Raw genomic sequence first — 26,494 nt, forward strand, 5'->3', positions numbered from 1 at the left:
TTGGACCAGGGATTAGCAACTTGGAAATGAGGTCTACATCTATGCTTGCAATAACAGCATATTTGGTGACATTCACAAATAGAGTTCAATCTTGTAAAGGTGTTGTGGTCGAGTGGATACGTAACCGGACTGTGGGTCAGAAGTTCTGTGGCATGAGTCCCACAGCACTAATATCCTTTGGCAAGACATTAATCTACATTTGCCACACTCCACCCAGGTGATGTATATGGGGACCTTGCAGGAATTAATTTCTTGAAATGCTAGAGCGCCGTAATGGCAGCCATGCTAAAGCCAGGGTAATAATCAAGAGTGCCAGGAGTGTCAAGTCTGACAGATATAAGGGCTATACAAGAATCCAATATTATCATTATCTTACGTGTGTGCTGCCTTGAGACTCTTAACTCCAAAGTACTTGATGTTTACTTCCAAAGCCTTCTCCAGAAACTTGAGAGCCAGCTCAAACTGATTAACACCATGAAGCACCAGTCCAATATTACTCTGTAAGATGATAAAACATCAGAGAGAAATCATTGATACATTCATGGTTGGCTTGCAATTTACACATCATCAATTCAGTATAATACAGGATAAATTTCTCTCACAATCAATAATTTAAAACAATATGACTTCTTTTGTTCCCCTTTTTTAAATGATCATTTAGTTAAGATCAGTAACAAATTGTCACACGTATGCTTCCTTTACAGAAAAACTCACCACTTACATTGCAATATTGATATTCTTATTTTCAAAAATCTATTTAACAAGTCAAAAGTTTATCAAAATAACCCTCACTGTACAGAAGCTATCTGATTAGAGTTCTTAAAAGGAAAACAAACTAGATGGAACTTCGACTGCGCGCAGTCGAAAATGATGCCTCCGTCATAGAGCAATTTTAGAAACCAAAAAAGAAGAAATTTTTAAAATTCCAGTTCAATTGTAATCCATTAACAGGTTCTCAGAATATCGTGATTACAAGCAATTTCTCATATACATATACGACCCTTTGATCTTTGACCTCATGACCCTAAAATCTACTCAGTTCATTGGCTCTGCAAGATGTCCTGAGTTAAATAGTAATCCATCTGTCAGTTCTAATGAGAATGCTTTCACAAGCTATTTTTGCATACATAATGAGCCAATGACCTTTGACCTTATGAACCAAGAATCTACTCAGTTTATTGGCTCTGCAAGATACATAAATGAAGTTTGGCAGGAATCCATCAATCTGTTCTAATGATTGTACGATCACAAGCTATTTTTGGCATACATAATGTGCCCTGTGACCTTTGACCTGTGACCTCGTGACCCCAAAATCTAATCAGTTCATCGGCTCTGCAAGTAACATAAATGTACATGACCTAAGTTTGGCAGGAATCCATCAATCGGTTCTTGAGATAACGCGATCACGAGCTGTTTTTGCATACATAATGAGCCCTGTGACCTTTGGCCTTTGACCTCGTGACCCCAAAATCTAATCAGTTCATTGGCTCTGCAAGATACATACGTGACCAAAGTTTGGCAGGAATTCATCAATCGGTTCTTCAGATAACGCGATCACGAGCTGTTTTTGCATACATAATGAGCCCTGTGACCTTTGACCTTTGACCTTGTGACCCCAAAATCTAATCAGTTCATCGGCTCTGCAAGATACACACATGACCAAAGTTTGGCAGGAATCCATCAATCGGTTCTTCAGATAACGCGATCACGAGAACGGGACGTACGTACGTACAGACGTACGTACAGACGTACGTACGGACGGACGGACAACCCGAAAACATAATGCCTCCGGCTACTTCGTAACGGAGGCATAAAAATTATTAAACTACATTGCAAATAAATTTTGATCTATTCAAGTATGATGATTGATACAGATGATTCAAATGAAGCCTAAAGAAAATGGAGACTGGCATAATATCAGGGACCAGTTTCACAAAGCCTTTTTTCAATGACAAATGACTAAAAATCAGTGACAAATCTGTTGATAACCAATCAGAAGCAAGGATTTCAGTAGCTTATAACATAAACTGTCATTTGTCACGGATGACAAGTTTTGTGAAGCGCCCCCCTGGTATTTGGAGATAAAGCGAATCACGATCACACTCACATCAAAGAGCGCCATCTCTGGATGATCCTCTCCGTGGATGAGAAGTGTTAGATAACGAGCTCTGTACATGAGCTTGAGTGCGCTAACTGCCTGGCCTGCTGCAAACCTGTAAAGGGCCAGGTGCATCTGTATCAAAAGAAATTATGATTTTTGTTATTGTTGGTAATAGTTAATGGCATTCATTCAGTATGTTTAACATATACGCCATATCTTCAGTTTTATAAGAAAAATCAGTTATCTGTAATAAATGATGATTACTAGACTCATGAGTATTTATTCCCCCCAAAATGTCAAAATAACAAATAAATTGCCTGGTAACAACTTGATTTATTCTATCTTTAAAGATAGGAGAAAGAAAAAGAAGGTTCAGATGTGTGTCTTACAGGAAAATTGTTACTTCTCGATTAATAATTTCATATTTCAGGGTCAGTCCGACATTTAGAAGATTAGTTATCTCGAGTTCTTGAAAAGACTGAAGAAATTAGATTCTTGACCAAGACTCACATATTCTGTGACAGTGTTGGGATGGTCCAGACCATTGCACCTCTCACTCATCATGACAGCCTTGTGCTGCATCTCGATGGCCTCGCTCTGTTCACCCATCAAGTAGTGAAGCCTAGCCAGGGTGCGCATGCAGGCAGCGATCTCAGGGTGCATCGGGCCGTACACGTTGTTGAAGAGGTTCAGAGCTTCGCTGATAAGCTCAAAGCCTTCTCGGAAGCCACCTAGTGGACAAAAGAGAAAAAGACCAGTCATTATCATATATCCGTAATGATATTTCATGAAAATGTGTGGATCTCAATTTCATTCCATAACATTTTATTGCTAGAGGATGCCAAACTGATAAGCTCAAAGCCCTCCCGGAAGCAACCTAGTGGACCAAAGAGAAAAAGACCAGTCATCAAATATCTATAATGATATTTCTCCCAAAAACATGTGAATTTGTAATTCAATCTGTAACATTTTATTGCTAGAGGATGCCAAACTCAAGCTGTGCTTATGATGACCCCTTTTTTCTTTATATGGTTGTTTTATGTGACCATACATGTTAAGTACATATATGTGTGATGATGTATACGAACGATAAATGAGTAAATAAAATACAATTAATCACATCAGATAAATCATAAAATGTGTATTTAATCATGCCCAAAATAAATGAGTTTTTCACTTGGAAAACAACAATGAATACAGTAGTGCCCTTTATGATGTCTACAGCTCTGGTTCATTCACTTGACTTCCAATCAAGAATACTTGATTGTAGTACTAACAAGCAGCAATGCTACTTAAGCACCACTATAACCCGATGAACATGATACAGTCAAACCTGTCTATAGCGACCACCCAAGGGAAACACAAAAAGTGGTCTTTGTAGACAGGTTCCTAAAGTGCATGTTTCAAAGAGAAACCATTTCAAGGGAAACAAAAAATGTGGTCTTTGTTGACAGGTGGTCACTAAAGCAGGTTTGACTGTACATGGTTTACCCCAGTGTGTCACAAGAACCAATGTCATTAACCTAAACTATTTATCAATGAAAGTAAGCATAATGCCTGGAACCCACCTTGCTGTATCTTGGTCTGCCCGCTCTGAAAGAAGTGATAAGCATCCGATGCGGTGGGGTTGATGTGCTTGACCCGAGGGAACATGTTGAGGATGTCGTTCTCGTTGAAGGGTGGCTTGTTCTTGGAGTCCAGGTCGTAGTCTCTCAGGAGAAGCTGGACGCCGAGCTTGGAGCAGAACTCTCGGAGTAGCGTCATCTTCTGGAGGTTGTAACGCTCCAGGACGGAGTCTATGCTCTCACTGTACGTCAAACACAAGATCAAACTCATGAAAGTTTTTAAGTAGATTGATCATCTTCCAACACCAAAGGTGCACGTACACAAACAGCATGGTCACAGATTTATCTTTGAACTCCTGGGGGGCATTTCACAAAACTTGTCATCAGTGACAAATAACAGTTTTTGTTTTAGCTACTGAAATCCTTGCTTCTGATTGGTTATCAGCAGATTTGTCACTGATTTTTGTCATTTGTCATTAGGATTAGTGAAACGGGTCCCTGCTGTGACATAGATTCTTCTTTTTGCTTTTCTTTTTTTAGGGGGGGAAGAGGGGGTAAAATTAAACATCCTTTTATTTCAAGAAACTCTAAGATGATCTTGGATTCATGTTACTTTATGTACCTCTCACAGATGCATACAATAAAATATGAATTGCGTAGCCAGGACTAACATATAGAATACAATGAATTTAATACTTTGGGGCTCGAAGGCAAGTCTCAAAATCTATTTCTGATGGAATCAAATCTCATCTTAGCAATGTTTTCATTCAATTTTAAGAATTCAAATTGACTGTAGGATTGTAAAATACTAGGATGTGCTTACCATTTGACCTTGTAATGGAAGTATTCCTTGCATTCGACCTTGATACTGGTCCAGAGGTCAGAGGGAGTGAGACTGCTCCATGATGTATTCTCTAAACACACACACATGATCAGAAAAGGAAAATATTAAATCAATAAATATGTCTTTATGTAAGTGATTGCTTTAAAATGCAGAGAATAAACAATATCAATTCATTCAACATTAGGGGAACATTACTTTGATAGCAACTTATAACTATAATTCTGCAAATGTGAGAAAAAGAATATATTGTGAGTCTTTCAACAAAACCTGAGCACTATTCTTGCAGACCTGTACATGGCACTAAATTACTAGCCTGGTATAGGTTTTTTTCAGCTATGACAAATTTAGTTTGGTTGTAAATCAAGAGCATTTAGTAAGAAATTCCTCACTTGGAGCATCATACAACTTCTCATATTTCGAACCATTCTTTCATTTACTTAGCTGAGTGAAAATCTTAAAAACCCTAAAAAAAACAACATCTGAGTATCTGTATTGCTAGTCCTATCTACTTATCAGTATCATAATAATAATAATATGGATATTTATATAGCGCCGGTATCTGCCAAGCTCTGACGCTCATGGCGCTGTACATATATTGCCCTGGCTATAGCCGAGCTGCCAAAGTAAATAGCGCTAAAGCATATCAGGTACCCATTTACACCTGGGTGGAGAGTGGCAGATGTAGATTAACGTCTGTTTCTGTATTGCTAGTTCATGAATTGTACAAACCTTGTCCGAGAGAGAGAACGGTTCGTATCCTCTTCTTATTCTTCTTCTTCTTGTGATGACCATTACTCAACTACATTCAAAGAAAAGAAATAAACAAAACAAGTGATAAGATTTAAAAACACAAAAGAACAATTGTTAACCTTTCGAAATTGAATAATGCTGAATGGGTGATAATTGATGGGCTTTGGGGTACTTCTGGAATGAGTTGGTGCAGAATTTTCATAGCAGTCTATGTTATGGAACTTTGGGCTTCAGTTGTATCCAATTTTACCACATTTCTTCCAGTCATGAGACAGAAATTATATTACATACCCCCGTTGGTCTTCCTACACTCAAGAAATTGCTAGTAAGTTTCTTCCCTGTATATTGAAATGAGTGTTTTTTTAAAGTAAATATGCATGTTCAATATTAATGATAAAAATTGGGGAAAACTGATCTGATTGATTCCTTGCTTCTCCCAACTATATTATTCCAATTTAATTACATTTTAGGTGAATAGAAATCTCACAAAGCAATGAATTGGCCCTATATACCATTCCAAACATTTAAGTGTTGACAAGTTTTTTTAAAGCCTGTCGTATGTCTTATTTACATGGAAAAAGGGATGGGAAAACGGATGGGAAAATTCCAAAATGGTTGAGAGAATTTACTGTTATAGGGTGTCGCATAGTGATGCCTTCAAAGAAAACCACAAATATCTTTGTGGCTTGAGAATGTTTTCAGGATTTTTGCATGTTATAGGGTTATTACAGTAGAAGGAATATAATTAGGAACATTTCATACAAAAATTTAAAAAAATTTCATCAACCTTCAACAATGTTACAGAGTCACTTAAATAAAAAACTCAATTCCGTGATTTCTTACCTCATCATCTCCCTTCGGTGGTAGAGGGTTTGGTAAGGAGGAGAGGAAACAGTTGAGGAAATGACTGATGGCAGCAGATAGATTGGTCATAGGGATGCCTTGCATGTAAGCCTTGAAGACATGCTTCACCGACCGACATATCAACTCAGTGATCACAATACGCTGTAAAGTAATACAAATAATAATAATAATCATCCACCTTCAACACTTGTTTCTTTTTCTTTTAGATTCAGAGTATAATGATAGGCAATTTGTTACCGAAATTAGATTTACTGAATGATCAAAAATAAAGTTTTATATAATATTGAAGCAAATCCATTTCAAAGCAATATTCGTAAAGTTTGAATATTTTGTTCCTCTGCACATGGGAGCCTATAGAGCCAATACGGTCCAATGCAAATCAGAGAAGTGATTCCAAAGAATATTAGTAATGTTCCATAAGTGTGAGATAGGAAATGCTATTTGAAATAATTCACAATGAAAAAATCCAACTTAAAAACACACTATTGCGAACAAATTATTTGTCTCTCACACTTTTCAAACATTTTTTTGCATTCAAATTAATTTTTGTAATTCTGTTTTAAATTTTAAAGTATATTCTCGTACTGACCATAGACTATATGTCCACCCTCCCATTTCTCAAATTAATGTAAAAATGACACATAATTCATTAACAAATCAACTATTATCATAGATTTCATACTTACATAGAGGTAGGATAGATTTTCACAAGTGACTATCTTCTCAGCCAACACACCCATATAACGGATATTGATGCCTCTGCAAGTAGAATCACATGAGAGGTCATGGTTAAACATCATTTGTATACACTCCTTTGAGTTAACTAAACATAATATCAAACAGGAAATCTCCTCCAAATATATATTTTTTTAAATTCTAATTATACCAGGAAGAGTCGTAAGATCTGCATGATTATTAAACTTTCATCAATACAAAGTGTTAAACATTGTTGAACAGAAGTAACATGGAATCAGAGAAAAATAACAAATAACAAATAAATTGATGAGACAAGTGATAGCTGGCCAACTCCTTTGGATCCTTTATTTATTCATCTGTTACATCATCAATGACTGTAAAGATCACACCATGAAAAAATAAAATACCGTAAATCTCTGTGTATAAGATTGAAATTCGGGGGTGCGTCTTATACACAGGTCCATTAAAAGAAAAAAAAAATTATGCCCCTCTACCTGGCACTGTGCCTGGCAATGTCTCCCAACTTAGTCATACACGGTGTGTTGAATCGCCTATCGGAAACTAGAACAACACTACCTGTATGGCCGGATTTCTGCTTGGACAAGTTCACAAGCAAAAATCCACAAAGGTCCTTACCCCCGTGGGATTTTGAACACGGACCTGGCTTGCTGCCTTCCGGCCCCCAAAATAGGGTTGCGTCTTATACACGGAGATTTACGGTAGATCAAGCTCTTTTAATCATAGCTCTCTTCTGTTTTATCTACAAGTGGTACCCCAGCCAACACCTGTTCATGCTATTCAACATTAAGAAAAGCAATAACCCATCTACAACCGATCTTTTTTAAAGCCTGTCTGCAATAGTTTGGCCAGGAGGATTAGACCTCCCAGCGAGGTCAGTGGCAGGTGGTTATCTTATCAAATCAGTTCTCAATTAACATAAGAAAAGGGGGATCATGGGGGACCAACAGGCACCGATTAGGCATTGTTTGCTATATAGAGGGCGCAAGTAGCTATAAGTAGTGAAGTGTGGCTTTAAGAGTGAAATGGGCAAGGAGTTGTACCTTTGATGTAGCATCTCTACCAGTGTGTACCCATCAAGGGGTGCTATGCTGTGCTCTTTACACTCTTGGACCTGAGAGGGGGTAAACAAAAACAATTCATACGGTCAGTCTCATATGATCTCTGCAGCGGCAATCTAATCCATTCACATTATCTGTAGAGTGCACATCAAATCCTAAAGTCTGTTTAGAGGGGGTTTTTAAATTGGGTAAAAGTTCAAATTCATATATGGGTGTTCTACAAGGTATGTGTTTCTTCAGATATTTTTCCCGAGTGAAATTGAAAGAATAAGTTGCATCCACACTTATGCCTAGAGGTCTGAAGTCAACCTTGTTAAAAAATTGCATTAAATCAGCCTATGACTTTCAAACAAATATCATAACATCTTGTCTGTTCATAGTATAATTTAATTTAATTTCAATTCAATTAATTCAATTCAATTCATTTTATTTCCATTTCCCGTAAAAATACATTGAATAGTACATTATACATATAAGCAAATATATAAATAATACAAAGAGCATGGAGGAGTATAAAGACAGCATACCCTATGCAAGTGACCAAAATTCAGTTTAGAAATCAGAAGACATTTAAAATTACATCTTTACACATTTTGGCAGTACGTTGTATGGACGCTGCAAACCTCGTCAAGGTAGTGACTAAACACATCTTAAAAATTACTTACAAATGTTGGGATCTGGACAGCAACAATGAAGCGCGCTGCATCTTTGAGTAGCTTCTTCTGCTTCACTAATGTCTCCGCCTGTAAATGTAAAAATCATTCATCTTCATCGTATTCTAAAAATGCAAATAATTAAATGTAGGAACTATCACCTATAACAGGATAAGAAGAAGTACTATTTCTTTAAAGCGTATCTGCCATAGTTTACAGGAGGGGTAAGACTGCCCTGCAAGGTCACTGGACAGGTGGTTATCTCATCAACTCAGCTCTCAGTTAACATAAGAACAAGAGGATCATGGGGGACCAATGGTCACCGATTAGGCATGGTTTATTATATAGAGGGCGCAAGTAGCTACAAGTAGTGCAGTGGGCCTTTAAGAGAGTAGATTTGCGGTACAAACATGTGTATAGCCTTTAAAAGAATTGTTAGTATTCTATTGTGTCGATTGAGAAGTCCAAAAAGTATTATTTCTTAAAGACAAGAATTTATTTACACGGTAACCACAGAAGCCAATTCAGACATTAACGTAACTGAAACTCGGCCCCTAAAAAGTGGTGATTTAAATTTGTAAGTACTAATATCTAAGTTTCAAGAAAATTTGATAGAAAATGTGTAAGACAATCCTTCTTTGGGACTTAATTCCTGCCAAGACCTAGTGTCTTTGGATTTCACATGTCACTGTAATCATGAGATTTATGTGTAATTTGTGTCTTAAAATTGAATATTTGGGTTAACAATCCCAGTTAAAAATTCCTTCCTCATTCTTTTTAAAAAGCATGTGCTATAAAGTCAGCCATTTTGGAAACCGTTAATGCCGTACCTCTGATGGTGCATGGATGACACCTTCTGCGTAGACATCAGGGTTGAATCGTACATCAAACTCAGCACTGCTCAACGAACCAGCAGCCTGGGCAGCTAGAGCTATCACCTCCTTATGACTGGGATCAACTAGAAAGAAAACAAGATATGTATAATCATTACTGATTAGAATATGTTATGTTTGAATAAATAAGCTAATCAACTAGTGGGGTACAGGTTAACTTTCAAGCTTTGTAGATCCAATTTCAATCTTACTCATGTGTCTTGACATGGCTAAAATGTGCATTTTATTTTACAGAAACGAACAGGGTAAGGTCTAATGTATTTGATCATTGTGTACCATGCATTAGTAAATATGAGGGTATCAAGAACACATTTAACATTGAAATCTTTTCTTCTTTTTTCAAATAAATGGTCTGATCTCAGCTAAGGTAAGGGAATCACCAGGGCCCCATGACACAAAGGTTTGCGATCAATTGCAAATTTGAAATAACGATTCTGATTGGTTAATGGTCAGCCTTGTTAGCAATCCGTGCATGCAACAATGATCTTGTTTGGCCATTACCATTTTCCAATTGATTGGAAACCTTCGGGATAAAGGGCTCAGGTTATACTAAATTCTTTGATCAGTAATGGTCAGTTCTCTATGGGAAAACAACCTGGATCGTGCCCAATAACAACAGAAGTTACAAAGCTATTTGCAAAACTGATGTAAAATACTTTTCCTTTTCTTTTTTCAAACAATTAAGTCTAAATATCAACAAGGCATTTTCAGTAAGAATTCCAGGAGTGTAACCTTCTTCTGTATTCTTTCAATCACTGCCTTCATTTCTTTCCTTCAGGAATTCAATCACTCATTTGTCACTTGCTTATTGAATAACTCAATTTGTTTGTAATGTAAAAGATTTCAGGTTTTGATTCATTAACCACATGCCTTTTTGACACATTGTGATTCATCCCCTTTCAATTCAACCTTGACCCCAAACCAGCATTGAATGGGTCATCTTGTCAAATCTCTGTATGACCCTTTTTCACACTGTGCAGGTATTTGTGGACTCGCTCAACCATGGACATGGCTCGAGGCCGAAACAGGCCCCTCGATGACAGATAGGACTGTGTATCAGGGAGGCCTGACAAAACAACTTCATAACTGGTCAGCAGGTCAACAGAGTGACCAGAAAGATACAAGATATATGATGTTTGATGCTGCTTATAGGTATCGGCTTGCATAGTGAAAGGGCTACACACACACACACACACTTAAGAAAGAAAGATATATGATGTTTATTTGACGCTTGTTTTACCTAACTGCTTAAAGAAAGCATGTGAATGCTTGTAGGTAAGCAACCAGGAGGCCGATGGCTTTAATTAAGTCCTCTCCGAGGGACATGGTAATGAGGATTAATGCCTTAACAAAGTGCACCAGCACATATGACTTGGTTTCGAACCAGGGATCTCCTGGTTACGAGACCACTGCTCTACCACTGCGCCATCTCGCCTCCTCATATCAATAGATGATGAATACATCAGGGATTAGGGACTATAAAGGGAACTAAATAGATATTGCAGTGGACAACAACAAAAAGGTTGGCTGTGGTATTTTAGGGTATGATATTCATTCATCAAATCATTTTAATGAGAAATTAAATTCCTCATTCTCATGTGTACCAGTTCGTTTTCTCCCATAAACCCAACAAGGGTTCAAGATATATTATTCTATGCAAAAAAAAGGCCTGAAAAAAGCTGGAAAAAGCTGGAACGAATGAATTTTGATAGTTTTTATCTCAATTTTCTGCATTACTGAATATTTCTTGCCATCTCCCCTCATCTGTAATGATAAGGTACCCTTTGTCTGTCTCTTCAACTCTTCAACTCTCTCTCTCTTTCTCTCCCTCTCTATCTCTTTCCGTCTTTCTCTCCCGTCCCCCTTCTCTCTCTTTCTCTCCTTCTCACTCTTTGTCATCACTCCTACTCTCCCTCTCCTACACCTCTCCCTATCTCTTTTTTTTTTTTAACAAAAATTTGAATCTGATCAATGAATTTTTATGAAATGTCTATATGTTTGATTATTGATTTATGTCATATTTTGTGTTATTTCAATTTGAATTGCAATTGTATTGTATATAACCTTGTGAAATGGATCGCAATTCAGCCATTGGCTGCGATGATCTTTTTAATAAAAACCATTTCTTTCTTTCTATCTATCTATCTATCTATCTATCTATCTATCTAACAGAGAAGAAACAGAGCATGACATCAGACATAAGCCTGAAAACTGGCATCCACCCTCACTGCCTAGGAATACTCAGGGCTTGGATTGGCCTCTATATTAACGTCCAAACCTACAAACCTGACTGAACAAATGATGAAAATAGTTACCTTCTCTAGTGAAAAGGACACTGTATTTTCTGGAATTACTTTACAAAGGGAAGTAAACTTACATCCATCTTTCTTGGGCGACGTGGCTAGAGCCTTGGCCGCTTCCTCTGTGGCACTGTCCAGTTCCTTCGGCAGATCGGTGCCATCTGTGGAATCCAATCTCTTAAGCGCAGGGCACATATCAGCTCCTGCGATTCCTTTGGTCTTCATTTCATCCACTATTGCTTCCTTAATAGCTTTCTCCTTCTTTCCATCTTCCACCTTATTCTCCTCTTCATTCTTCTTGCTATCATGATCTCCGTTGACCACTTTGTCCTTTGATTCACCGTTCTCTTTGACCTCTGTATCTGTTTCCTTCTCTTCGATCGGTTTCACATTCTCTCCTTCTTGAGATTGTCCATTTTCAGTGACTTTGGCGCCCTCTGCCGGTTGCTGGTTGTGCATGAGCATGAGTGCTGCGTGTCTGATGAAAACCATGTATCTGTGACTGTCAAGAGAGGGAAGAAATGGACAAGTTTTAATTAAAACCTTAGGAAAGTTATTCACTTAAAGTATAAATTTTGTTGGTACTTTTATGTAAATCATTTACAATTCCACCATCATTACATATTTCATCCTCATAAGCTAACATAGACTGCAGGATCTCAACAACAGTATTGCCATAATCAGTACCACAGCAATCATCATCCTAACATTCACCAACATCATCAGTACAAGCACCATCAGCAAATGGAATGCTCTATGAAGTTCTACACTTGAGGCAATGATACTACAATTTCTAATGTATCATAAACAGTTACAGTATGACAGGTAATGACAAACTGCTACTACTACTTATATACTATATTCTTACTTTGTTGTACCAGACTACTTACTCTACAAATGCATCCACTACTTCTTGTCTGAGACAGGCCAGCTTGTGTCTGTGTTGCCTGGGAAAGCCTAGTTTCTTCATGTCTTCTGCAAATTCATCTTCCTCCACTGTTGAACAAAAGCAGAAATAGATCAAGAGTAAGTCATACGGAATAACATTGATACACTCTGTTATGTTGTAAACACAACGATCAAATGATGACGACGAGGGACAAGGGTTTACAAGATGGCTGCGTCTCGACTATCCAATTTCCATCCAGAGGAGCCCAGCCCTCTATTGACAGGCTAGTTGTTACAAACACAACACACTCCTTTTTAAATTATACACACTTATGAAGTCTTTGTGATTAAAATTGAGAACTTAACAAATATCTTTTCAGAAAAAGATGGGAAACTAAAACTGCCTAAACATTTCCCCTGCAACCGATGGAAGGAATATAATCAAAATCTATATGTGGGATAAGACACCTGATTATTCAATGTACTTCTCATTGAAAAAATTAATATGAGCTGATCTTAAATATCAATGGACTAAATAAACAGAGATAGCATTACATGATAAACTAAGACGTATGGCAGATCATTTTTTTTGTCTTCATATTTTGAAACTTGTAATGAACTGCGAGAGAGGTCAAAGGGCAAGTAAGCACTTACTCTGCAGGAAGTTGACATCAGGAGGGAAAGTTCTGAGAAGATCTAGGACGTAGTGACGACCATCGTTTCCCTTGATCCCCTACAAGAATAGGAAAGTGGATGCAGAAGCAGTAGGAGAATCAGTACAATTGTCTAACTGTTTAATCATGCTCTACGTTACCAACTGTAATGGATATAAAATTTGTTTATGGTATCTTGATAATATCATGATAGTCTCATTTATGTTCTTGAAAGGTCTCCTCATCCAGCTGTCACATTTCTTAAACAAAGGATAACCGATTTTAACATTTGTTACATCTTTCCAAGTAGACACATACACATTGATTTCATTAATCACACATAAAAACACAACTTAGGGCAATTCTGTGTGATTCGTTCCCTACGACACACAACATCTATCCATGATGTCATCCAAAAAGGAAAATCTCTTGTTGCGACCACTTCCCAATGGTTCTTTCTGGTATCACTAACATCATTAAATTGTCAAATTAAGCTATCTTACATTTTTCTATGAAATAAATGGGGAAGTGAGATATGCTGTACAAGGACATACTGCAAGGAATCGCCCATATAGCTTTCTGGTAATACTCAATTTCTTGCGGAATAATTAACAACAGGATCTAATTTCCCCGGTATATTTCCCATAGGAACTCACTGCTACCTTCATTAGCTGGGATATCAGAACAGAAGACAGAATAGAAATAGAATCTTTACAAATGAATACATTGAGTGATTATTACCTTGCATTCTATTGATGAGTAGATCTCAATCTCTTCGTCTTTATGGTTCATCACACTGTGAGGCAGGATCTTGAGGTGCTGGGATGTCTTAGTCAACTAAAACAAATAAAGATGAAAATTAAATCAATTGTCTTTATATCGACCCTCGTACAATCATCACAATGCAGGCATATGGATTAGGTGGTTAGAAATTGTCAACAATAATTCTTTTTTTGTGAGAAAAACCAAAATCAATCTAAAATATGTATGAGTATGAACTCATTAAAACTCCAAACTCTCAAACTACAGAGGGGAAAATCATCAACTGCAGCTATAGAATTCTCACTACATAGAGTACAGCACAGATTAAAAATAATGTGATCTGTAAAGGCTCTTTGAAGGAGGTGGGTTTTTATTTCCTTCACAAAGAAAGGATACTTGTTCAGCGTGGGAGTGCCATACATTATGTACAATACACAGACTGAAAAAGCTTGAAATTACAGTATAACATCATGCAAAAGCATAAGAACTAACTTCAAAGGAATACCCAAACACAAAAGTACAGTTGAACCAGCTTTAGCAACCATCTGTATAGAAAATCAACTGTCCGTAAAGACCAAACATTTCATCTTCCGTGAATAGCGAGTTACATTGCAACATTTACTAAAGTAACCTGTGCATAAAGACCACCATAAAGACTGCTTTTGTTGTATCCCCTGGGTGGTCTGTATAGAAAGGTTTAACTGTACATCTATAGAGACATCTACTGATTAGTGACATTGTTCCACTTACAAGCTCCTTGTATTTGTCGCTTGTGACCACGGTCTTTCCGAAGTCGATGGACCCGTAGATGACGGACTCCTCCTGCTCTCTCTCTAAGATACCAGGGATGATGGACTGAGCAGTGATGCGGTAACCACGGTAATCAACCACCACGGTGCCTAGTTCGTACAGACCATCCAGGTCAAATGTGTTGTAGGCCTTCACTCCTTTCAGATCATTGCCCTGAAATGAGGTCAAATGTCAAAGGTCGAGTTAGAAAACATCACTCATTCAAAATGCTTGCAAGAAAATTGGTGAAATTGTATATAGAAGTGACCACTGGCACAAGAGAAGTTCAGAAATATTAGTTCATGTTTCAAAAGATGATTTCTTTTAAAATTTGTATTCATCTCCCTGTGACAACGCACAGTTGCACCAACAAAATTGTGTTCATATGTTAATGGATATCTGTCACTTTTTACTTAACTCAACCTACACCCCCCCCCCCCCCCCCATTTTTTTTTTTAATCCAACAAATTACCGGTCAAGCCACAATAACAGAAATTCTAATTTTTCCTCTCAAACAATTCTTTAGTACAACCATACTTCAAAGTGGACGGAAGAAGCGGAGAAGATTATATTAATCTGATTGTAATAATGCCTTCAGAACTACATGAAAGGAAAGCTGCATGAAATTCTTTGTTGCAAAAATATTTCCATAATAGAGGTTAGTAGCTGTAGGTGACTTACAGGAGCTACATAGGCTGCATGGTCCCCTCCGAAATCTTTGTAATGATCTCTGACGTCAAAACCAAGACTGAAGAAGATATTGTTCCAGATGAACATCTGCATTCTGTAAAATAAGAGAAAGACAAACCAGAACATAAATAATGTCATACAAGACACAGGCGGGAGATCTTAATTAAAAGAAGATCTGTAATCAAATCTACTACCTAACAATCTTATTCTAATAACAAGACATTCATGACATAAAGGTTGAACAATTCAATCTTGCTAAAACATTTGATAACAATAACGTGTTGCACTTCAGGCACATAGTGCAATGCACTGTGGTCAGCTGTGCACTTGTAGGTGAAGGATCTCTTACTCGGACGATATCTAACCACGATTAATGGTCATAACGTTACGCTGATGACTGCAATAATCTCTTGTTGCAGCTGCCACAACATCAGCAAGAATCTTGAAGATCACCTTCTCTCTCTCTCTTTTTTAAGCATGCATTTACATTAACATCATTCATATAAATGTGATATTACAGGCCTGGTGACTGAAATGATATCTTGTTGCGGCTGTGACATCATCAGCACGAATCTTGAGGATCACCTTCTCTCTCTTTTTACCATGCATTTACATCGATATTATTCATATAAATGTGATATTACAGGCCTATATGCCCTAATTAGAATCTCACCGAGATTGATAGTGACTGAATTGCCAACAATGACTGCCAAGGTACTTCATTGAAGCTGATAATATCAGTATGAACCTTCAGGATTGCTGTTGTGTTTAACCATAGTTACACTAATATCAATAACACAAATGTGATACTACAGGGGAGTGTTTCACAAAGACTAAGATCGACTTAAAGTTGGACTTAACTATGGCAGGCGATTCTTGCCACTGGTTGCTCTCGCCATTGGTCTCTCAATTATGATCTTGAGATAATATTTTTATCCTCGATAATGAACTATTAAAATTGTAAATTCTGTAGATTTGTGACCATACGTCCCTTGAGAGACCAATGCCAGTAAAATGGTGAGAGCAAACAGTGGCATGAACGGCCTGCCATAGGCAAGTCCAACTCAAAGTTGATCTTAATCTTTCTGAAACACTCCCCAGGCCTATCAACACCCTACTCACTTTGAATCTTCACCAGGGTTGATGGCCATTACGTTGCCATCGACGACAGCCATGGCTCCTCTCGTTGCGGCCGCTACAAAGTCGCTATGCACCTTGAAGATCGCCCTCTCCCTCAGAAGCCTCTCTGGAAGGTTCTTACGGGCTAGTTCCCTGGTGGTCTGGATCTCCTCGTTCCAGTCCCTGGTCTGGCCTGGGATGTGTTCCTCATAGCCCAGTCTTGATGTGTAAGCTGTCGTGGAAACAAGAAGAACAGTTTAATGCCTATCAAGAAGAATGACAAAGCGATACAAGTTCCTCATAGTTTGAGCATGTCAGAACGGTACACCAGGGCCCTGTCTTACAAAGAGTTGCAAATGATCCAAATCAATCGCAAGTCCTCCAATCAATCGCAAGTTTGCAGTCTCCTATCTATAAATGTACATAGTTGCGATTGATATCAATCGCAAATAAGTTGCAATAAATATCACCTCTTTGTAAGACGGGGCCCAGAACTCAATTTTACACTGTTTCCACCATTTCTCCATCTGTTTAATAATGCAGTCATTTCTTTCAGGCCTAGATGGTGTGCTTCCTGTATTAGGAGGCTCATGAACTGCATTATCACAGACCTCCTCTTGAGTCTGAGATGGAGGGCTACAATTTGGTATGTCCTAAAAAAAAGAACCTTTCAGATATATACAGTAAGAAATGTTGATGTTACCCATCTATCAGAAAAATAATCTAAGTAGGTCGGTAAAAATTGCCATGCATGTAAAGTAATCTATTGTCTTTAAAATGCCCTCCCCTCTCCAACTTAGAAGATAACTCCCTTTTTTAAATGTCTGACCACTTTGCACAGTTTTTTAGTACAAGTCAAATCTGCTTTAGTGACCACCTGTCTACAAAGACCACATGTTTTGTTTCCCTTGGAAATGGTTTCTCATTCAAACATGTACAAAAGGAACCTGTCTACAAAGACCACTTTATGTGTTCCCCTTGGGCGGTCACTATAGACAGGTTTGACTGTATAATAGAATAATACTTCAAGAGTTCTTACCATCCTCTGCTCTTATGGAGTCGACTGTGTGTTCCATCTGAGGGGCTAACCAGGAGTAGACCTGGAACGGGGTGGGTACTCTCTCAAACGGGTGTCGTTGAGATCTTCATGTAAGAGGGGGGAAACAGATGGAGAAAATAACCAATGATCCTGGCAATGTTTCACAAGACAGTCCTAAGTACAAGTTCAACAACACCCCCATTGATCAGAATTTACACGCATGCCAATGGGATGTCGGCGAACTTGTACGTATGACAGTTTCGTGAAACAACGCCAATACTGCATCAATGATTTTTTTTTTTTCCAGTGATTAAATAATTTGGAGAGGAAGGATTAATCAAGTTGCAGTTTCAGCTATGCATCTTTCATGAAAAATGTCTAAGATGAGATATCACTGATCAACGCCATCTTCCAGTCATAAACTTGTAGTGGTATAATGAAACTCAATTGAATTTCTTTATGCATCACACCCCTTCGCTTTACACGATATTTCATTTGAAATTGTGACAATCTCGCGATAAATTTTCCCAATAATTGGCATAACCATTGACTGACATCATCCATTTCATTATTTCCATTATCAGTGTTATTTTTCACATTCAATTCAGCATCTAGTGAATCTATAGCATGGTACTGGATCATCATGTATTGTTCTAACCTTTTCTTGAGCAGCTGAGCAAAGTTTTTCTTGAAGCTTGGGCTGACTTTGTTGAGTATCTCGATGAGGGAGTGGGACAGGTGCTTCTGGTCGGCTGGTTTAGGGTTGAACACTTCCTGGGTCGATCTGGTACAATGAAGTAATGAAAGGTCATTGCAGTGTGAACACCGATGTACACAAAGAAGTGTTTTATTTGGTGTTTCATTAACATAAAAGTCTGTTCCAACGAGCTTGGGGTTGAAAACAGTGTGGTTGACACTTGTGATTCAACATACATGTAGGCCCCAGTTGTAACATTTTTTTTTTAAAGTGGAGCCTTACTTTCCGGAACCAATGCGAGTTTGATGCCCCACTAAATCTCAACACGTGGGACAACAGTGTAAATTTTGCACAGACTTGGTCACGGTTGGGTTCCAGTATATGAACCAAATATCTCTGGTCTTATCAAAGAGGTACAAGAGGGCATTGCTGATTCGCAAAGGGAAACAATGTCTTCTTTGGTGTTTCAGTAACATTTAAATACATGTATGATTATGTAGAACCGGTTCGGGTTGAAAACTTCCTGGATTGATCTGATGATTCAAAACTAAGACAGGAGATAATAAAAGGGCATTTGAAGAATTCATGTTGTTTCACACAGTGAAATGTGGGTAGTAAATATTATACGAGTGGAGAAACAAAATACCCCATTTGCTTCATTTCAAATACACCTTGATACACCTATGAACATATGGGAAACAATGCAACACAAATTTGCCTTGGAATGACAACTTTTTTGAGAAACCCCATGTTTAATGTTGATTTTGCTAGCAGTGATATTTATTAAACTATCAGAGACAATGACTTATGTCCTAATGGCTTATTTTGCTTGATAATTAGGAAAACCAGTAGGTATTCTGGGCCAATAATTCACAGATAATCCATTCACAATCAATATAAACCATTTTGGAACACTATATTTTAAAGTAATTTTTGTGCTCTTGCAGCTTTCAAGGTCATTGGAAGATGATAGACCTGATTTCATAGAAGTTACACTCAACTATCTAGCCATGAAAGACAAACTGGAGGATACATGTAAGTTCGGGGTTCGACATCAGAAACTAGATACCCTTAAACAAACCTAGTGCACGAGCCCCTAAGATCTTCTTTTGGCACTGGACGCGTAAAACGAGATGTTGATAACAGACATCTCAAATACACACATACAGGCATGGCCTCTTGGCAGGCCTGACTGACTCCTGGACCAGATGACCTTTTAAAAGCCCGCCCCCTCTCAAATTCTTCTTCTCTCTTTCTCTCTCTCTCTCTCTCTTTCTCTCATCCTTTCACTCTCGTCCAATGCCTTCACCATGCCTAACAGAACAGTGAGGAATGGGACCTAATTGGATCGACTAGAAGAGCCGGCCTCGGCTAATTCAATGGAATCTAGCGGTCATTATTGAGGTTTGTTATTGTCTGCATTGGGACGTTGGTTATGTGACGGTTACATGACAGATTATTTTATAATACACTGTTCTAATTGAATGATCGGCTGTTAATCAGACAGGCATTGATCTCACTCAGCACATTTGTAATTAAACAAACATTAACATGAATGTTTGACTTCTAAATATTATGCAACAAAACAGTTACAGTAAAAGCTATAATATTGCAAAACAAACATGAATATTCGGTGCGAATGTCAATTGGAAAAAACAATGCTTTGGGAAAATATTTTGAAATATTTAACAAAATTTATTTACATCAAAACTTCCTGTGAATAATTCCTTCTTAATTCTTATCTTATTCTAGTCTTAGAGCTAAAATAATCTATCAAACATCTATTACACCTTCACAAGTAAAATGAAAGTTGAAGCATCATGTGCTATATTTTATAAGGAAGAGATATCGAAGTTGTGCAGCACAGTAATATGATTTAACATTCCCTACCAACTCATGCATTTGTAATGTGGAAGCACTCACTCAATGAGAAATGCATTGGAAATCACTTCTATTTTCTATACCACATGTGCAATGATTGAGCGAGAGGTGTTTGCACAATATGTATGCAGATCAAATCAGTATTCCCTCTCTGGGGATTTGTATGGAGTCTTACAGTGAGAGTTTAAGGGTGCATGGCATTGGGGTATGTTCACATGACACTGGAGAGCTCGGAAAGTTTTTTTTTTATAGTGTTAAATGAATGGCCAGTAGGAATGAAGGCAAGTAGGAATGAACAAAGTGGCTGATTGCTAGGCAGGCCTAATGTGGCGCACTTTTTGTGTGTAATAAGATACAGAAATGTATCAGAAATATCTATCAGCTCTTAAACACCTCGGTTGCACTGACAAGACCAACACCAGACTAAAACTGGACCGAAATACCTGAAAATCGGTCAAATTGGTTTAGAGTTGGTTTAGAGTCGGTGTGGAGTCTGCGTGACTGTGACTGAGGTATATACTAGTGCTGTAGTCAAACGTTTAACCGTCCGGTATCCGACCGCCCATGGCGGATTCCGTTTTCAATTGGACGGTTTCGTTTTCCCGTTTTTTTTTTTTTTTTAATTTTTTTTTTTTAAATAAATCATTTAACCGAAAACCGTCCGGTTTTGACAGGCGGTTAAACGGAATTGGAGATATCCATGATGTTACAGCACTAGTATATACCTATAAACTTTTAAGGAATGAATTGTAAGGGATGACTGGATTACTTACTGGTTGATATAGAAGCCTCGTGTCGATGCTGTAAGATGGTAGGATGTTCCTTCAGAGCACACAACGTACAGGTACATCAGGTCACCTATAGAAAGGAAAAAGATACATAATCGTTATAAGTGTTACTCTCTTACGATTAAAGAAATTTTGTTTAACCTCTTTTTTGTAGCAGGCTACAAATCACCAAGATATACTACATGTTTTGACCTAAAAAAATAACCAGTTGTTTTTAAGAAGAAGACAAATTGTTTTAACTATCAAAATCACTACACAAAAATTAAACACTCTTTGATTTGCTTTGAATGCTGGTTTTATGGGGGGGGGGGGGGTTTACTCGATTTTGGTTCGTGTGTTGGTAATTCACAAGATTTTCCAAGTTTCTATTTTCTCAAACCTATTGGAATCATGTGATAAAGAAACTTCTTCTAACATGATATTTTAAGCTTTGTGTGCCAAACAACAAGGGAATTGCTTACAAAAAATATGAAAGTAGAGAAGGTAGAGTGTGCATGGATTTTCAGCACTTCCAAAATCTTAAACATTACTCTTCGTCAGTGTTTTCCTCAAATTTTAACTCATCAAATTTTCAAGTTCTCATATTGTTCAAATTGTACTGATATCATGGTGATGTTGCATTGGACTTGCCCTTTAATTCCTGCATATATGTGACAGTGTGCTTTACCCTGGGAAGAGGTAGTGTACCACTCACACACAAGCATTCCTAGCATCAAAACCAAATACACAAATATCCATCCCTTCTCTAGAAATTTCATTCATCGGATATTATACACCTGACAAAAACTCCTGAACCCTCTGCGCTTGAAGGTGCAAGCTCATCAATCTATTATTGGATCAACTTGACAGATAGGTGTGAAAATCCAATAAGCGTGTCGTAAATTTTACAGTTCACTAGATGGAGCGAATCATACCAGGTTTGAGAGTACTGTGTATACTTCTCTGCAAAACTGACCAATACTTCACAAAATTGTTCAGTATGCAGTTAGTAATGAACTCCAGAAACCAGATACTGATATTGTTTAGTAGTACAAATAAACGGACAAGATTCTCAAGTGAACGGAACATGTGTATTTCAGGTGGCCATAAATCTTAACCAGGAGAACAATTCTACCCATTACATTTCAGAACTTAACTAAAGACATACCTATTTTAGATTGCTTACAATTGGTCACTACTTTTTTGTCATTCCTAGTTAGAATCGTGAACATACATTTTTGGTAGTCTCATCAGCACCTTTGAATAGGCAACTAGATATTGGCGTTTTATAAATTTCTGGATTGGATTGGATTGGATACATTACATTAGTTACATTGTACACATGTGCTCATTCTGGTAATGTCATTTATCGGTACCCCCACTTCCCATTCCTACCCCATTCCCAACCCATATGCACATACGAGAGATTCAGGAGAGAGAGGGGGGGAGCAAGTCATACTCATAGACAGATACATTTAGACAGACAGAATGAAAATCTTAGAGTGGAAGAGATAACAACTGATAAGATCAAATAAAAATTGCACTTTGAGCTGTCTGTATAGTATTTGTTAACAGCAATGTTAAGAAATATTGAACATGACCTATCACATACATTCAATGATTATGACTTATTGCGGTGATTGCAGTCAATTCCATACGCAACAGACCACATAAGTTTCAGTTATGTTAAAACCGTAAACTTCTACGTGCAAGAAACGTTCTTAAGATTCATGGAGGTTTCATGCCTGCAAAACGAATCGAGCATACATGTCATAAAATAACATTTTGCATTTTACAAATGATTCTTGCTGTAAAAACGGTCCTCATTAACAAATCACAATGGTTTAATGTTATGAAGATTTCTGGTTTTTAAGTTGTGTTACATTTACATCCTGAAGACTTGATCAATTTGAAATGCCTCCCTGTAAACTCATTAACAATCATGAGATGCTTTGATTAAGTATTACAGATTATTAACTCTGCACATTTCTTGGTGTGATTTACTTTTCATTCACCTTGTGTTGCCTCTTTTTTCAATTACTTTCCATAAATATCTAATGATTTCTTTCTCAATGCTGAATGCTGGTTACCACTCTTCTATTGTCAAAAAAATAATATTACAACGTTTACTTTAGCAAAACCAGGACTGTTATCTAATGAACTACACACCCTCTGTCAAAAATGATTTTTCTTTTTTTTAGTTTATTCTCAAATCAGTTTCTTTTCATATTATTATCAGTATCAATTAGGCCTGAGTCATGTCGGGATTTTCATAAACCGGGTCCCGACGGCCTTGCACCGATCGGGACCCGGTGTCCCGAAATCAGCTCGCAGGATTTTGTCACTTGCCTCTATAAAAAGCGCATATCATCAGTATGTCCCTTAAAAGTGACCTTTTTTATCAGTCCAATAAATCAACACATGCATACCTCGGCACAGATCGGTATATTCTTCCATTTGACATTATTTTTATCCATGATTGGCGATGTTTAGTGCCGTTATCGTGCCTCTAAAAGTAAAAAAACTGGAGCAAAAATAGAAAGACAACGATAGAGCCGCCATTTTGATTCATGCAGGTTGAATAAATCGGGTCAAAAAAACCTTAAAGTTTGAATAATAAAACGGCTTTCTAAAAAGTACTCCTTTACAACATACCGATCGAATAATTTTTAAAAACAAAATAGATATTTTTTCTTTGATTTTGAACACCGCATGCTTCTTTTAAAAGCTGAAAATTACTTGGTAATCACAAGAAGTTTCGATACGGATAGCTGTTGCAAGGCAAGTTCGGGTCCCGGTGTGATCGACCGTACCGACTCAAGCCTAGTATCAATACTACTTCTACTTCTACTTCTACTGCATCTTTTGGGATTAGAAATTTACCTCTTTTCTTCACAGCATAAACTATTTCTCCTACAAGAATAAAATAAACTGTGGAACAAAAATGTTCAATAACAACAAAGAGTAAAAGACTTAGAGGAAGAAAAAAATGAAGGACATATCGAGGGTTCAGTGACACAAAGACGTAACTCCATTTTGGCCATTTTGAGAAAAGTGGTTTATGTGTCACTGAGCACTTGGGCCTTAAAAGTTAAGTCTATGTTTCACTAGCCATTGACTTCAATGAGGTGTTGGGTGGAGTTAAGTCTTTGTGTTTCCTGGAAAGCCCACATTTTCTGAACATTTTGATATCAAATACTCATTTTGGCAAAAAATGGAGTTATATCTTTGTGTCACTGAACCCTCGATATTACATCTTTAGTATTGCTCACCATGCATCCTTCTTGTGCCAGGGGGTGGGTTCCATCCTGACAGAGTCAGCACCTTCAGACAGCTCAACGATCGGTTGTTCTCCTTAAAGGCTGGCTGCATCGGCAACAGAGGGCGCTCTTTAGACGCTGGCATGATGAACTCCGGAGGTGTGCAGTCCACCACGTCCGATGCCGCTGAGGATTTGCTGCGCTTCCGGTCGACTGACGGAAGCAATGAAACATAGGATAAGGGTAATAATCAGGGCATATAATTAATTGAAGTATTTTGTTAAGCACTCTGAGTATCATGGTTGTATTGAGCTCATTTGGGAGTTCCACATGGCACTGTCTGCATAATGTTTGATAAAATACTGTAACAAAAAAAATCTATGAAAAGTATTTATATATACATTAACGTTTTTGAGGATCAAATCGCTAGGTGTATCTTTCCTAGGTTCCTAATGTCAATAATATTTTGATGCTAAACATATACATCAGATTTTGAATGTAAGTATTCAAAAGACAAAAAGTGAAAATCATTAAAGAATGCATTTAATACCACAGACACTGACACCTCATGTTATTGTAAAAGCTATATATTTTATTATTTTTTTTTTTTTTATAGATCTGCCCACAGCCCTGTAACTAACTTACAACCTTCATGTTCGGTTTCACTCCATAATATCCCAATGAATATTCAAAGCAAATAGATTACATGGAGGAGTAATGATGGCATTACAAAGGACAGTTCTTGGCTAAGTTCCAACAGGGATGGCATCATCACATCCCAACGTAACTTACATCACAACCTTCCATCCAACATACTAGCTCTAGGGTTATAATTGTTTCGCAACATTTGTAAACATTAGAATCCCGATCATTAATCTCTGTCCATGTTGAAGAACCATCCAGTCCAAAGAGATTTATCAACTTTGTGAAGCTACACAAAGTCTGGATAGGTTTGTGATAAATGAAATCAAAACAAGGATGCAGGATACAACACTAAAAGTAAAACATGAGTAATCCAAAAGATCCTGCAAGCGTATTCCGAGTGTTACACATGTATACTTTTTAATCTTTTTTAGATCAAGTGAATTTACAAAGACTTTTAAGCGTAACATAGCATTGTCAAAGAGATACATTTCAAAATATCTTCAACTTAAGAAAAGGCTTAATAGACCGGTTTGCTATCATATTCATATTTATGGATGTTTCTTTCATGGGTACCTAGTGACGAAGTACTCCATGAACCCGTTATAAAATGAATGAACTAAAATACTTTGAATCCAGTCTGCAGACATTACTTGGTGATATGTCGGGCAAGTCCCAGACAAGCTATTGGGGTCGTTAAGAACAACCCAGGTTCTTAAATATTATGCATAGAATTTGAATATGTTAGAAAACCGGTCTATGAATTAATGTGATTGCTGTGCAGTTTTTTACCTTTTGCATGGGCAGACTGCACCCACATAATCCAGATGAATATTCGATATTCATTTTCCCTCTTTAATAATCACATGACATAGAAACTTTCGCAGTAGTGCTATGTGCATACAGCGTCTTTTAGTTTGCATCTCAGCACTGGTGTTATTGTGTACTTCATCTGCAACAAGATGTATGTCGTGTTGATATTACGAGTAGGAGTTGGCACCGTTCTCCCTAACCTTTAGGATGCTACATGCCGCTATGCATACCAGTCTCTTTACATTCACATTGGGTCTCTCTCACTTAGACGTAGAGGGACTCAAGCGTCAACATTAAAGTCAGTGACATGTTATGATGGAGACTAGCTCAGGTTAAAGCATGAAGGCCTTTACACCTCAGTCACACTGCCAAACCAACTCCAAATCGATCCTAGACTAACTGATTCAGGACCATGCAGTGTAATGTAATTTTTCATTTGGTCTATGGTCAGTCTGATGTCAGCCATGGCAATGTGACTAGGGTAGGAGCCTTCTTGTTAGGTCAACAAAATATTAGGTTAACCGAGCTCTGTTGTCATTCTAATGTAACCTGTGTTTACAGCCAAAAGTTGATTTGACAATATATATCATGTCCCCACAAAAATTTATCTAATGGTCCTGCTATCACTGTAAAGCCCACTTCTGGTCCAGACTCAACCCACTTTGAACCCATTCTGACAACTTTCACATTTAACCCAAAGTGTGGGCTTAGTCCGGGCTCCCACAAATATTCAACCCACTTTTAACCCA

General features: G+C 37.6%; 1 protein-coding gene across 1 annotated transcript in view; it reads right to left on the reverse strand.

Annotated features, from left to right (window-relative positions):
- Positions 1-26,494, reverse strand: part of LOC592927 (clustered mitochondria protein homolog) — a 55,958-nt gene that overhangs the window by 4,616 nt on the left and 24,848 nt on the right. The window contains exons 5-26 of the mRNA XM_030992008.1: positions 24,303-24,503; positions 21,037-21,121; positions 18,344-18,469; positions 17,686-17,789; positions 16,650-16,878; positions 15,519-15,621; positions 14,799-15,011; positions 14,028-14,123; positions 13,288-13,366; positions 12,636-12,741; positions 11,823-12,247; positions 9,383-9,510; positions 8,565-8,642; positions 7,882-7,952; positions 6,811-6,883; positions 6,104-6,265; positions 5,240-5,309; positions 4,490-4,580; positions 3,670-3,908; positions 2,612-2,832; positions 2,108-2,233; positions 377-498 (exon numbers count right to left, since the gene is read on the reverse strand). Coding sequence (XP_030847868.1) covers positions 377-498; positions 2,108-2,233; positions 2,612-2,832; positions 3,670-3,908; positions 4,490-4,580; positions 5,240-5,309; positions 6,104-6,265; positions 6,811-6,883; positions 7,882-7,952; positions 8,565-8,642; positions 9,383-9,510; positions 11,823-12,247; positions 12,636-12,741; positions 13,288-13,366; positions 14,028-14,123; positions 14,799-15,011; positions 15,519-15,621; positions 16,650-16,878; positions 17,686-17,789; positions 18,344-18,469; positions 21,037-21,121; positions 24,303-24,503 — 3,148 coding nt within the window. The remainder of the gene's footprint in view (positions 1-376; positions 499-2,107; positions 2,234-2,611; positions 2,833-3,669; positions 3,909-4,489; positions 4,581-5,239; positions 5,310-6,103; positions 6,266-6,810; positions 6,884-7,881; positions 7,953-8,564; positions 8,643-9,382; positions 9,511-11,822; positions 12,248-12,635; positions 12,742-13,287; positions 13,367-14,027; positions 14,124-14,798; positions 15,012-15,518; positions 15,622-16,649; positions 16,879-17,685; positions 17,790-18,343; positions 18,470-21,036; positions 21,122-24,302; positions 24,504-26,494) is intronic.

The sequence above is a fragment of the Strongylocentrotus purpuratus genome, unplaced genomic scaffold (genome assembly GCF_000002235.5).
Source record: "Strongylocentrotus purpuratus isolate Spur 01 unplaced genomic scaffold, Spur_5.0 spur5_scaffold_2, whole genome shotgun sequence".
Classification (NCBI taxonomy): Eukaryota; Metazoa; Echinodermata; class Echinoidea; order Camarodonta; family Strongylocentrotidae; genus Strongylocentrotus; species Strongylocentrotus purpuratus.